Source organism: Salmo salar, chromosome ssa20 (assembly GCF_905237065.1).
Source record: "Salmo salar chromosome ssa20, Ssal_v3.1, whole genome shotgun sequence".
In the NCBI taxonomy this organism is placed as follows: Eukaryota; Metazoa; Chordata; class Actinopteri; order Salmoniformes; family Salmonidae; genus Salmo; species Salmo salar.
This window is the reverse complement of record NC_059461.1, coordinates 10136025-10150956: the sequence shown is the minus strand read 5'-3', so window position 1 is coordinate 10150956 and position 14932 is coordinate 10136025. Positions and strand designations below refer to the sequence as shown.

The 14932-nt window shown below is 41.7% G+C and overlaps 1 protein-coding gene across 1 annotated transcript; it reads left to right on the top strand.

Annotated features, from left to right (window-relative positions):
* Positions 1–542: 542 nt before the first annotated feature.
* Positions 543–13807, top strand: iigp1 (Interferon-inducible GTPase 1; the record flags this gene model as incomplete). The annotated part of the gene is given in 3 exon segments (NM_001141483.2): positions 543–1169; positions 7808–7928; positions 13336–13807. Coding segments are annotated over 3 exon segments (765 nt in total). The 3' UTR covers positions 13406–13807.
* Between the last annotated feature and the right edge of the window lie 1125 nt (positions 13808–14932).

Here is a 14932-nt window from a genome sequence, read left to right as displayed (position 1 = left end):
AAATGTATTCACTCACTCACTCACTCACTCACAGAGAGAGAGATATTTTCAGCTAGAAGACTTCCCCTTTGTCTACGGTTTCGGTTCATTTTAGAAACCGTTTCTGTACATTCGTGTCACCACGCAATGTTTCCTCACAGCTATTGGTTGTCACACCACCCGAAGGGGCTCTTAAATGTAACATTTTGAGTGATTGTTAACTGTTCCAGATTTGAAAATCTTACAATAAAATAAGTTGTTTTGAAGAGTCTGCAGTTTCTCTTCCTTTCTGGTTAGAATTTCCACGACAGTGGTCTGAGTGGGGAGGGGAAAACAAACTTTGCTGTTATTGGAAGAGAGGTTTGGAACTCTTTCTTATTGGTCTATTAACTATTTAACCACCTGGTAATGTTATCAGGTGTGCCAAAAATTAAATGTGATCATACACATTTCCAGTTAATGGTGAACTTGTTATTGAACTTGTGTGTGTGTTTGTTGGCATGTGGGCGTGTTCTAAGACTGCGTTATCATATATATACTGTGGCATATCCTGCTGTTCCTAGTCTCACCATTGTCAAACATACATTCATTTGCATTTATTGGAAATACGACTGCCATGAATAGCATTATGGAGAATATTGATGTCAAAGAACTTCCTGCTAAAAGAAGAGAGATTGAAGAAGCATTGAAGAACAACAACTTGCCCATAGCTGCAGGCATGATTCAAGAGTATTTGAAGGAGTTTAATAATGTGGAGCTGAATATTGCTGTCACAGGAGAGACGGGCTCTGGTAAATCTACCTTTGTCAATGCATTCAGAGGCATGAAGGATAATGATGACGGCGCTGCTCCAACTGGTGTGGTGGAAACCACCATGGAGGCAAAGGCTTACTCCCACCCAAAATACCCAAATATGCAAGTTTGGGATCTCCCTGGTATTGGCACCGCTACCTTCAAACCAGAAGAGTACCTTCAGAAAGTTGAATTCGATCGCTTTGATTTCTTCATCATAGTCTCATCAGAGCGATTCAGAGCCAATGACATTTCTCTGGCCAAGGAGATCCAAAAGATGAAGAAGAATTTCTACTTCGTTCGCTCCAAGATTGATAACGACATGAGGGCTGAGGAGAGAAAAGAGAAGTTTGACAAGGCTAAGACACTGGAAACAATCAGACAATACTGCATCAAAGGTTTGTCTACACACTGACTATGTACAGTACCAGTAAACATTTGAGACCTACATATTCAAGGGGTTTTCTTTATTTTTACTATTTTCTACATTGTAGAATAATGGTGAAGACGTCAACTATGAAATAACAGTTATGGAATCATAAAGTAAACAAAGTGTTAAATCAAAATATATTTTCAATTTGAGATTCTTCAAAGTAGCCACCCTTTGCCTTGAGGACCGCTTTGCACACTCTTGGCATTCTCTCAAACAGATTCATGAGGTAGTCACCTGGAATGCATTTCAACTAACAGGTGTGCCTTGTTAGATGTATATTTGTGGAATTTCTTTCCTTAATGTGTTTGAGCAATCAGTTGTGTTGTGACAAGGTAGGGGTGGTATACAAAAGATAGCCCTATTTGGTAAAAGACAAAGACCAACAATTGCAAGGACAGGTCAAACAAGCAAAGAGAAATGACAGTCCATCATTACTTTAACCTCTCTGGGGTATGTGGGACGCTAGTTGGACACACTCCCAACAGCCAGTGAAATAGCAGGGCGGCAAATTCAAAACATCAAAAATCTCATAATTAAAATTTCTCAAACATAGAACTATTATAACGAGAAGATACACTTCTCGTTAATCCAACCACGTTGTCCGATTTCAAAAAGGCTTTACGGCGAAAGCAAAACATTAGATTATGTTAGGATAGTACCAAGACAAAAGAAAACACACCCATTTTCCAAGCAAGGAGAGGCGTCACAAAAACCAGAAATACAGCTTAAATTAAGCACTAACCTTTGATGATCTTCATCAGATGGCACTCATAGGACTTCATGTTACACAATACATGTATGTTTTGCTCGATAAAGTTAATATTGGCGTGTAATGTTCAGAAATGTTTTGCCTCCCAAAACCTCTGGTGAATGAGCACATCAATTTACAGAAATACTCATAAACGTTGATAAAATAAAAAACAGTTATTCAAAGAATTACAGAAACTTCTCCTTAATCCAAACACATTGTCCGATTTCAAAAAAGGCTTTACAGCGAAATCACACTGCAATAATCTGAGTACAGAGCTTAGACAACAACAACAGGGAATACAGATACCCACCATTTTGAAACCAACTAAAATCAGAAATAGGATTATAAATATTCACTTACCTTTGATGATCTTCAACAGAATGCACTCCCAGGAATCCCAGTTCCACAATAACTGTTGTTTTGTTCGATTATGTCCAAATACCTCCTTTTTGATCGCACGTTCTGTCCACTACTTCAAATGATGGAAGAGCGCAGAAAATGTCACGACAAAAAGTCCAAAAAAGTTATATTTATGTTCGTAGAAACATGTCAAACGATGTATAGCGTCAATCTTTAACCTGTTGGGGCTAGGGGGCAGTATTTGCACGGCCGGATAAAAAACGTACCCGATTTAATCTGGTTACTACTCGTGCCCAGAAACTAGATTTGGATAGAAAACACTCTAAAGTTTCTAAAACTGTTTGAATGGTGTCTGTGAGTATAACAGAACTCATATGGCAGGCCAAAACCTGAGAAGATTCCATGCAGGAAGTGCCCTGTCTGACAATTTGTTGTCCTTCTTGGTTATCTCTATCAAAAATACAGCATCTCTGCTGTAACGTGACATTTTCTAAGGCTTCCATTGGCTCTCAGAAGGCACCAGAAAGTGGAATGAGAGCTCTGCAGTCTCTGGGCGAAAAACAGCAGCAGAGTTTCTTACTGGCCTGCCTGGGGACAGTGACACTGGAGATGCGCATTCATGTGAATTCTCCATTTTGTTCTTTCAGTCGTTGAACGAATACAATGTCGCCCGGTTGGAATATTATAGCTATTTTACGAGAAAAATCGCATAAAAATTGATTTTAAACAGTGTTTGACATGCTTCGAAGTACGGTAATGGAATATTTTGACATTTTTTGTCACGAAATGCGCCCGCGCGTCACCCTTCGGATAGTGACCTGAACGCACGAACAAAACGGAGCAATTTCAATATAACTATGGATTATTTCGAACCAAAACAACATTTGTTGTTGAAGTAGAAGTCCTGGGAGTGCATTCTGACGAAGAACAGCAAAGGTAATCCAATTTTTCTAATAGTAAATCTGAGTTTGGTGAGGGCCAAACTTGGTGGGTGTCAAATTAGCTAGCCGTGATGGCCGGGCTATCTACTCAGAATATTGCAAAATATGCTTTCACCCGAAAAGCTATTTTAAAATCTGACACCGCGATTGCATAAAGGAGTTCTGTATCTATAATTCTTAAAATAATTTTTATGTTTTTTGTGAACGTTAATCGTGAGTAATTAAGTAAATTAATCGGAAGTTTGCATATCCTACCTTCTGAGCCCGAGTAGCAGGCCATTTAATTTGGGCACGTTTTTCATCCGAAATCGAAAATACTGCCCCCTATACCTTGACAGGCTAACTCTCACGTGAACGCGCGCCACTGAACTCATGTATTTGTTTTTCAGTCATCTGACTCCAGGACCTCTTATTCTCTCCCAATTCATAGTAGAAGCATGAAACAACATTCTAAAGACTGTTGACATCTAGTGGAAGCCGTAGGAAGTGCAAAATTAACCCTAAGTCACTATGTTAGATAGGGAATCACTTGAAAAAACTACAAACCTCAGATTTATCACTTCCTGGTTGGATTCTTCTCAGGTTTTTGCTTGCCATATGAGTTGTCTTATACTCACAGACATCATTCAAACAGTTTTAGAAACTTCATAGTGTTTTCTATCCAGATCTACTAATAATATGCATATCCTACCGCCTGAATAGTAGGCAGTTTACTCTGGGCACCTTATTCATTCAAGCTACTCAATAGTGCCCACATGTCCCAAAGAAGTTAAGCCATTTTGCCACAACTTTGGAAGTATGCTTGGGGTCATTGTCCATTTGGAAGACCCTTTTGCGACCAAGCTTTAACTTCTTGACTGATGTCTTGAGATGTTGCTTCAATATAGCCACATAATCTTCCTTCCTCATGAAGCCATCTATTTTGTGAAGTGATGATGCTGCCTCCACCGTGCTTCACGGTTGGGATGGTGTTCTTCGGCTTGCATGCCTCCCCCTTTTTCCTCCAAACATAACAATGGTCATTATGGCCAAACAGTTCTATTGTTGTTTCATCAGACCAGAGGACATTTCTCCAAAAAGTATGATCTTTGTCCCCATGTGCAGTTGCAAACTGTAGTCTGCCTTTTTTTGGCGGTTTTGGAGCGATGCTTCTTCCTTGCTGAGCGGCCTTTCAGGTTATGTCAATATAGGACTCATTTTACTGTGGATATAGATAGTTTTGTACCTGTTTCCTCCAGCATCTTCACAAGGTCCTTTGCTGTTGTTCTGGGAATGATTTGCACTTTTCGCACCAAAGTACGTTCATCTCTAGGAGACAGAATGCGTCTCCTTCCTGAGCGGTATGATGGATGCGTGGTCCCATGGTCTTTATACTTGCGTACTATTGTTTGTACAGATGAACATGGTACTTTCAGGTATTTGGAAATTGCCCCCAAGGATGAGCCAGACTTGTGGAGGTCTACAATTTTTTTATGAGGTCTTGGCTGATTGTTTTTGATTTTCCCATGATGTCAAGCAAAGAGGCACTGAGTTTGAAGGTAGGCCTTGAAATACATCCATAGGTACACCTCCAATTGACTCAAATTATGTCAATTGGCCTATCAGAAGCCTTTAAAGCCATGACATCATTTTCTGGAATTTTCCAAGCTGTTTAAAGGCACAGTAAACTTAGTGTATGTAAACGTCTGACCCACTGGAATTGTGATACAGTGAATTATAAGTGAAATAATCTGTCTGTAAACAATTGTTGGAAAAATTACTTTTGTCATGCACAAAGTAGATGTCCTAACCAACTTGCCAAAACTATAGTTTGTTAACAAGAAATTTGTGGAGTGGTTGACAAACAAGTTGTAATGACTCCAACCTAAGTGTATGTACACTTTCAACTTCAACTGTACATGTACATACTACCTAAACTAACCGGTTCCCCCGAACATTGACACTGTACTGGCACCCCCCTGTATATGTTGTTAATTTTTTTACTGCTCCTCTTTAATAACTTGTTACTTTTATCTCTTATTCTTATCCGAATGTGTTTTAACTGCACTGTCGGTTAGGGGCTCATAAATCTTCTTAGGGATAGGCATCCTGTTAATGGGACAGTTGTAAATCATGCAGCGCCTTCTGTCACGATCGCAGATATTAGAGAAACAACAAATGTCGGTACATATAAGTGTCATATCTGCTGAAAGCTTAAATTCTTTGTAATATAACTGCACTGTCCAATTTACAGTAGCTATTACTGTGAAAAAATGCCATGCTATTGTTTGAAGAGAGCGCCTAACAACAAAACACTTTTTTCTCTGTGATGGGTTTGATAAATTCACCTTTGAAGGTGAAATGTGTACTTACATTCTGAAATCTTGTTCTGATTTATCAACCAAAGGGTCCCAGAGATAACATGAAGTGTCATTTTGTTAGATAAAATCATTTTTCATATCCTACAAAGGTCCATGTTGCATGCACGATCAATTTTGTATTTTCACTCGTTCAATTTGCAAAGAATGGAATCTGTGAAAATCTCACCCTAAATGTTGTTTCAACCAGTCAAATCACATTTGTATGTATTCCTCAGAGATCCTAGAACGTAACCAGACTTCACTACATCATTGGTGGTGTAGTATATTCTATAGGACACCAAGTTTGGTCAGAGGTGCATGCCAATGACGCGGGCGGTTTTCACTTGATCGACTAACTTTCTCAAACAAGCACCAATCGGGGTCAAACAAAGCTAGCTGGATAGCCAATGAGCTGGGCTTTATGGCAGTGTCGGGTAACCCCGTATCTGTGTCATAAGAGTCGTAATGGACAGACCAAAGCGCAGCGGGTATAGTGCTCATCTTCTTTTACTTTATTAAAAAAAAGGAACACTCAAACAAAATAAACAAAATGACGAAACAGTTCCGTAAGGCAACACAGGCTATACAGAGAACAACCACCCACAAAACCCAAAGGAAAACAGGCTGCCTAAGTATGGCTTCCATTCAGAGACAACGAAAAACACCTTCCTCAGATTGGAAACCATACTCAGCCAAACATAGTAAAAGAGAACTAGAATAAACATAGAACAAAAATCCCCTAAACCAAAACACACAAAACAAACACCCCCTGCCACGCCCTGACCATACTACAATGACAAATGAACCCTTTTACTGGTCAGGACGTGACAATCTGTCACAAAATGTAGCTGCTAACCTTGTGCGACAGAAAACCTTTTACTTTTGGACAAAAATTATATGACTATGGAGAGTTATGAAATCTGGGTGTATTGCAAATGTTGAACTTATAATATGGCTATTAATACTGGAAAAGCTAAGTCAAAATCCAAGTATACAGATTTGACGATATTCTATCAGAAAAATGTAATGTGAATATCTCCTTCAAGATTTGCCCAAATGTACTTAGGTGACTTCACACTAAATGTCATGTAGTTGGCTCATACTTCAAGTTATCCGTCTGAAACTTTGCACGTACACTGCTGCCATCTTGTGGACACCATCAGAATTACAAACAGAGTGATGGCTTGATGTGGGACCTTTCTTTTGCATTTCAAAGATGGTAGTAAAAAATGTATTTTAAACTATTGTTTTATTTCTTTGTATTTTATTCTACCAGATCTATTGTGTTATTCTCCTACATTCAATTCACATTTGCACAAACGTCATAGTGTTTCCTTTCAAATGGTACCAAAAATATGCGTATCCTTGCTTCAAGGCCTGAGCTACAGGCAGTTAGATTTGGGTATGTCATTTTAGGCAAAAATTGAAAAAAAGGGGCTATCCCAAGCATTTCACTGTAAGGTCTACACCTGTTGTATTCGGTGCATATCAAATCAAAGTTTATTTGTCACGTGCGCCGAATACAACAGGTGTAGACCTTACAGTGAAAGGCTTGGGATAGCCCCCTTGTTTTCAATTTTTTACAGTGAAAAGCTAACTTAACCAATAGAGCAAAAAAGTTATTAGGTGAACAATAGGTAAGTAAAGAAATAAAATCACCAGTGAAAAGACAGTGAAAATATGTCACCTGCAGAGCCTTGCTAAAAAAAAATTGTCTAAAATATGATTTGATTTGATGGAGTGCTGCATTAGATTACCTTTTTTTTAGATGGTTTGGGATGAGTCGGACTGCAGAGTGAAGGAAAAGCATCCAACAGGTGCTCAGCATATGTGGGAATTCCTTCAAGAAAAGGATTCCAGGTGAAGCTGGTTGAGAGAATGCCAAGAGTGTGCAACGCTGTCATCAAGGCAAAGGGTGGCTACTTTGAAGAATCTCAAATAGAAAATATATTTAGATTTGTTTAACACTTTTTTGGTTACTATATGATTCCATATGTCTTATTTAATAGTTTTGATGTAGTCACTATTATTCTACAATGTAGGGGGAAAAAAGACAACAACAAAAAAAACTTGAATGAGTAGGTGTGTCCAATCTTTTGACTGGTACTGTATATTATTGTATTCTACTGCTAAACAATTACAAACAGAATTTGTTTTTTTCATATTCTAGTTACTGTGTTTGTATTTGACTATACTTTGTTTTGTTCCTCAGGGCTTGAGGATCAGGGTCTGGGCTCTCCTAAGGTCTTTCTCATCTCCGGTTTTGACTTAGGTCTCTACGATTTCCCTGACCTTGAGGAGACAATGGAGAAAGAGCTTCCTGACCACAAGAGGCATGTACTACTGTTGTCCATCCCTAATATAACCCTGAAAATCAACGAGAGGAAGAAGGAGGCTTTCATAACCAACATATGGATGCTAGCTTTAGTATCTGGCTCTGTGGCAGCAATACCTATCCCAGGACTTTCCTTTGCTGTAGATGTAAGCATCTTGGTGATTGAGATCAAGAAGTACTATAACGCTTTTGGTCTTGATGATGAGTCCCTGCAGAGCCTTGCTAGGCTCTGAGTTCATCTCAGCCTATGCTACCCTCCAGTCCCTAGACTTCCTGGCGCTGACGGAAACATGGATTACCACAGATAACACTGCTACTCCTACTGCTCTCTCCTCGTCTGACTACGTGTTCTCGCATACCCCTAGAGCATCGAGCCAGCGGGGTGGTGGCACTGGAATCCTCATCTCTCCCAAGTGGACATTCTCTCTTTCTCTCCTGACCCATCTGTCTATCTCCTCATTTGAATTCCATGCTGTCACAGTTACCAGCCCTTTCAAGCTTAACATCCTTATCATTTATCGCCCTCCAGGTTCCCTTGGAGAGTTCATCAATGAGCTTGACGCCTTGATAAGTTCCTTTCCTGAAGATGGCTCACCTCTCACAGTTCTGGGTGACTTTAACCTCCCCACGTCTACCTTCGACTCATTCCTCTCTGCCTCCTTCTTTCCACTCCTCTCCTCTTTCGACCTCACCCTCTCACCTTCCCCCCTACTCACAAGGCAGGCAATACGCTTGACCTCATCTTTACTAGATGCTGTTCTTCCACTAATCTCATTGCAACTCCCCTCCAAGTCTCCGACCACTACCTTGTATCCTTTTCCCTCTCGCTCTCATCCAACACTTCTCACTCTGCCCCTACTCGGATGGTATTGCGCCGTCCCAGCCATCGCTCTCTCTCTCCCGCTACTCTCTCCTCTTCCATCCTATCATCTCTTCCCTCTGCTCAAACCTTCTCCAACCTATCTCCTGATTCTGCCTCCTCAACCCTCCTCTCCTCCCTCTCTGCATCCTTTGATTTCCTCTGTCCCCTATCCTCTAGGCCGGCTCGGTCCTCCCCTCCTGCTCCGTGGCTCGACGACTCACTGCGAGCTCACAGAACAGGGCTCCGGGCAGCCGAGCGGAAATGGAGGAAAACTCGCCTCCCCTGCGGACCTGGCATCCTTTCACTCCCTCCTCTCTACATTTTCCTCTTCTGTCTCTGCTGCTAAAGCCACTTTCTACCACTCTAAACTCCAAGCATCTGCCTCTAACCCTAGGAAGCTCTTTGCTACCTTCTCCTCCCTCCTGAATCCTCCTCCCCCTCCCCCCTCCTCCCTCTCTGCGGATGACTTCGTCAACCATTTTGAAAAGAAGGTTGACGACATCCGATCCTCGTTTGCTAAGTCAAACGACACTGCTGGTCCTGCTCACACTGCCCTACCCTGTGCTTTGACCTCTTTCTCCCCTCTCTCTCCAGATGAAATCTCGCGTCTTGTGACGGCCGGCCGCCCAACAACCTGCCCACTTGACCCTATCCCCTCCTCTCTTCTCCAGACCATTTCCGGAGACCTTCTCCCCTACCTCACCTCGCTCATCAACTCATCCTTGACCGCTGGCTACGTCCCTTCCGTCTTCAAGAGAGCGAGAGTTGCACCCCTTCTGAAAAAAACCTACACTCGATCCCTCCGATGTCAACAACTACAGACCAGTATCCCTTCTTTCCTTTCTCTCCAAAACTCTTGAACGCGCCGTCCTTGGCCAGCTCTCTTGCTATCTCTCTCAGAATGACCTTCTTGATCCTAATCAGTCAGGTTTCAAGACTGGGCATTCAACTGAGACTGCTCTTCTCTGTGTCACGGAGGCTCTCCGCACTGCTAAAGCTAACTCTCTCTCCTCTGCTCTCATCCTTCTAGACCTATCTGCTGCCTTTGATACCGTGAACCATCAGATCCTCCTCTCCACCCTCTCCGAGCTGGGCATCTCCGGCGCCGCCCACGCTTGGATTGCGTCCTACCTGACAGGTCGCTCCTACCAGGTGGCGTGGCGAGAATCTGTCTCCGCACCACGTGCTCTCACCACTGGTGTCCCCCAGGGCTCTGTTCTTGGCCCACTCCTATTCTCGCTATACACCAAGTCACTTGGCTCTGTCATATCCTCACATGGTCTCTCATATCATTGCTATGCAGATGACACACAATTAATCTTCTCCTTTCCCCCTTCTGACAACCAGGTGGCGAATCGTATCTCTGCATGTCTGGCAGACATATCAGTGTGGATGACGGATCACCACCTCAAGCTGAACCTCGGCAAGACGGAGCTGCTCTTCCTCCCGGGGAAGGACTGCCCGTTCCATGATCTCGCCATCACGGTTGAAAACTCCCTTGTGTCCTCCTCCCAGAGTGCTAAGAGCCTTGGCGTGACCCTGGACAACACCCTGTCGTTTCTCCACCAACATCAAGGCGGTGACCCGATCCTGTAGGTTCATGCTCTACAACATTCGCAGAGTACGACCCTGCCTCACACAGGAAGCGGCGCAGGTCCTAATCCAGGCACTTGTCATCTCCCGTCTGGATTATTGCAACTCGCTGTTGGCTGGGCTCCCTGCCTGTGCCATTAAACCCCTACAACTCATCCAGAACGCGGCAGCCCGTCTGGTGTTCAACCTTCCCAAGTTCTCTCACGTCACCCCGCTCCTCCGCGCTCTCCACTGGCTTCCAGTCGAAGCTCGCATCCGCTACAAGACCATGGTGCTTGCCTACGGAGCTGTGAGGGGAACGGCACCTCCGTACCTTCAGGCTCTGATCAGGCCCTACACCCAAACAAGGGCACTCCGTTCATCCACCTCTGGCCTGCTCGCCTCCCTACCTCTGAGGAAGCACAGTTCCCGCTCAGCCCAGTCAAAACTGTTCGCTGCTCTGGCACCCCAATGGTGGAACAAGCTCCCTCACGACGCCAGGACAGCGGAGTCAATCACCACCTTCCGGAGACACCTGAAACCCCACCTCTTCAAGGAATACCTGGGATAGGATAAAGTAATCCTTCTAACCCCCCCCCTTAAAAGATTTAGATGCACTATTGTAAAGTGGTTGGATAAGAGCGTCTGCTAAATGACTTAAATGTAAATGTAAACAGAACGAATGTGCCGGTGGAGGAGCTGAAAGCAGTCCTCAAGTCACCTCTGAACAAAGAAATAAACAAAGATGTGGTTGTCAAGTTGCTTCAAAGTGCAGTTCTAGCAGGGCTAACAGTGATTGAGTACCTGTTCAGTAACATTCCTATTGTCGGCAGCTTTGCTGCAGCAGGGATTTCCTTTGGTACAACCTACTACATGTTGACGAAGTGTCTGAATGAGCTGGCTGATGATGCACACAATGTTCTGATGAAGGCACTGATGGCCAATGAGTGAGATAATGTTCTAGATTGAATTGCAATCCATATCTGTGTTTGCGTTCTTTCTTGAACACTGTCTTCAAACAAGGAAATGCTGATAAGTAGATAATTAAATTATGCAGCTTGAAAATAAATGTTGAAATGTAATTGATCAATGGAAAAGTAAGGTCACAATAGTTTCAATATAGGTTTGCACAATAAAACCTTACTGCATTAGATGGGAAATTCATATTGGGATCTACAGCTTTTTACTCATAGTAAATTACTCTGAAAATTTATCTTCACAGAAAATACACCTGCTTTTACAATTTAACTTCAGTATAATCTAATCCTAGCCTTTTGAGAACCAAATTGGATGTGCTTTGAAACAATTGCTGAAATTTGAACATTACTCCCTCTAGAAAGTGGATTTGAAAATAATCCTAGTTTAGAATTGTTACGGGAATTAAGTTATCAATGTTCTTAAACCAAACTTCAATTAAACTACTCAGTCTGCCCCCCAGAGTGTGTAAGATTCTGGTTGAATGAAGCAGACGGAGACCCAGCCTACAATGGTCAGAACGTTTATTCACGAGAGCTCTGCTTAAAAATGAGGACACAGTCTTTTTATATGTACACACACACACACACACACACACACACACACACACACACACACACACACACACAAATGAACTCACATCAGTAGAGAACTCCACCCCGCTTTAGGCGGCTGTATTTTTCCACAGTACACATACATTCTTTATCACACTTTGCAACCTGTCTCCTAATCTTCTGCCAGCCAAGCCGTTCTCGGGCAGTTGTTCCCCTCCCTAACTTAGGGAGGCCCATTTTCCTGTTCCTTTCACAAGGTCGTCTTATCAACTATGCCCTGTTCATTTTGAAATAGTAACAGTGTCTTAGTCTTAAACAGTCTACTCACACACAGTATTGGATTATAGTTTTTAACACATTAATAATACTTATAATTGTAATACATTTCACAAAGTTATATGGTTTCAGAGTGGAATACTTTAGTCAAAACCTCAAACATATAAATTATTTTATCAAGAATGAACCAGTGTTAATTGTCTATATATAATTTGTGGTTTTACCCAACATTACTCATTCAGTACATATGTTCTACATGAGAACAAATTATTGACCAGTTTCCTATGTGTTCTCTTCTGAATCGCGTGAATCTTTATCTAAAATGTCACTCTTTACTTTCCCACGCTAACTAGTGCAATATTGCAGTTCATGAGCAGACCGCCAGATGGCAGTATTTAGCTGGTTAACAGTTTTAGTGTTGGTCATTCAAGGCAGAAGATGGTAATGAAAGGAATACCTCGTCAGTTGTACAACTGAAATGTGTCTTCCGCATTTAGCCCAACCCCTCTGAATCAGTAGATGTAAACTCTAAATAAAACACAAGGTTAAGTAATGCACATGACATATTATTGTTCTGTAGACTCTAAATAGAGGGTTTTACAACATGAGCTTTACAAAAATAAATTGCTCATGTGCCTGACTGAATGCAGTTTCTGTTACAACCATTTAACTGACCACAGATTCACATTGTGTTGAAAACCAGCTCCTATAATAGATGGTGCTCATACGGTAGATAAGAGGTTGTTGGTACGGGTTTTCTAGGACATTTCTCTGCAATCTAAGGTTGAGCCATGTGTATAATGTAGTTGTTGATGAATTCTCTGACATCATACCAGCGGCGCTTTGGCCTGGATGCAGATTCCTTACAGCAGTTAGCGGCACTGACAACCTTATCAACTACAAAAACATCTCTCGTTCTATAACGTCCCACTCAATGAACAATAGTTACACTTACTGGATGATGTCACTCCACTGTAATAATATTATTACCCTTCAATCTTTTCAGGTTGGTTTTATTATCTATTTACTTTTCTAAGTAAACCACACTAACTTAAACCCTACATATTAATAAATAACATTGAAGGCGTTTGTCTCTCCAAAGGTAAATTTGACTAGATTATCATATTCACTTCTCCTACTGTAAACCTTTCTCCCACACCCTGTAGGTGCTTTATGAGAGGGTACACTCCACCACCGGAAAGATGCTGTCGGAGCTCAAAGTGCACGGTATGCTAAGTGAGACAACGTGTCCCAATGCTTGGCACTGTGGGAATGTCTTCACTACTACCTACTGACCTCCACACTTAAAAACCTGAGTCAGGATGTAGAAAGAGTGATGGGCGTAGCACTTGAGATACCTGTCACTGAGTAGACCGATGGTCAGTCAGTTATTAAAATATTTTACCACTCACTAAAAATACATGCAAAAGGGTTGATCTGACATCTGTTTTTTATATTTTGCGTAATGAAACAAATGCAGAGTGACATTTACTGCTTTTGGGGTTACTTATTTACACCAGTCAATTAAATATAAATTATTATGATGTATTCTGTACATTTAGTGAAGGCAATTTGTAAGTGTGATTTCATTGTTATGACTTTCTCTTTACAGTGATCAAAAATAAATGTTCAATGTTCAACACCACTGCTCACACACCCGTCGTTACTATGACAACCAGTGTAGCCAAGTCAGCAAATGACTGCTGTCTGAACACACACAAATCCGACTTGCTGTTTGGACAGTAAGTTTTCCAAAAACATATTTTAAAAACAAAACAGATTTGCGCATTAAGGCCTGCACTGTGAACAAGGCTTCAAGGAAAGGTTCACCTATTTTTGAATGTAATATTGTTTTTGTGCATCTCTGAGTGATGTTCTATTAATTCCCTGGGTCACTTCATGTGTTCATGTGTATCTGAGTTATTGGCATTCAAGCACGCAGAAATCCAGCATGTACGACGTAGCGTTGTAATAAAGTTGTTCTCACTACTATGGAATTTAATAGGAATACGACTTTTAGATTGCGAAAACGTCTATCATACATGTTAGATATCAATACTTGACGATGTCATAACTTGGGAGTTTGTCTTCTCTCGAATGAACCATTAAATATATTTTTGCGATATTCCTACCTTAAGAATATATTTTTTTAACGACTCCAATGAATGAAAGAACGTATCACTGGTCACCCAGCAGACTGTCGACCAAACGTATTCACGTTGTCATGCTGCGTCACGCGGTTGCTAAGCTAATCATCATGCAATCCCTAATCAAAGTCAACGTATATCTACGTGCGTATTTCCCTCTGAAGAACATAATGTCACAAATCAAAAGCTGTACGATATTACAGATAATACATTTTCTCACATCTCGGAAAAGATTTGTAATATTGTACTTCTTGTTGAAAAAATGTGTGCTAATGTTGTGTTTTAGACTGCACAGAAGGTTGGTGGCACCTTAATTGGAGAGGACAGGCTCGTGGTAATGCCTGGAGTGTCATTGTATTAAACACAAACACATGATTCCATTTGTTTGATGCCATTCCATTAGCTCCTTTCCAGACATTATTATGAGCCGTCCTCCTCTCAGCAGCCTACACTTATAGACTCCAATTCACTTCTTGAAGTAGGGCACTCGCAGAATCGCCCAAAATGCACCGTGCGGCCAATTGACGGACTATGGACAACGTTTCCCATCTCCTCAAAAGTATGTCTGCCGTTGTGAATGTCAGACTCCACTCTGTGAAGCACATCGATCTGCAGG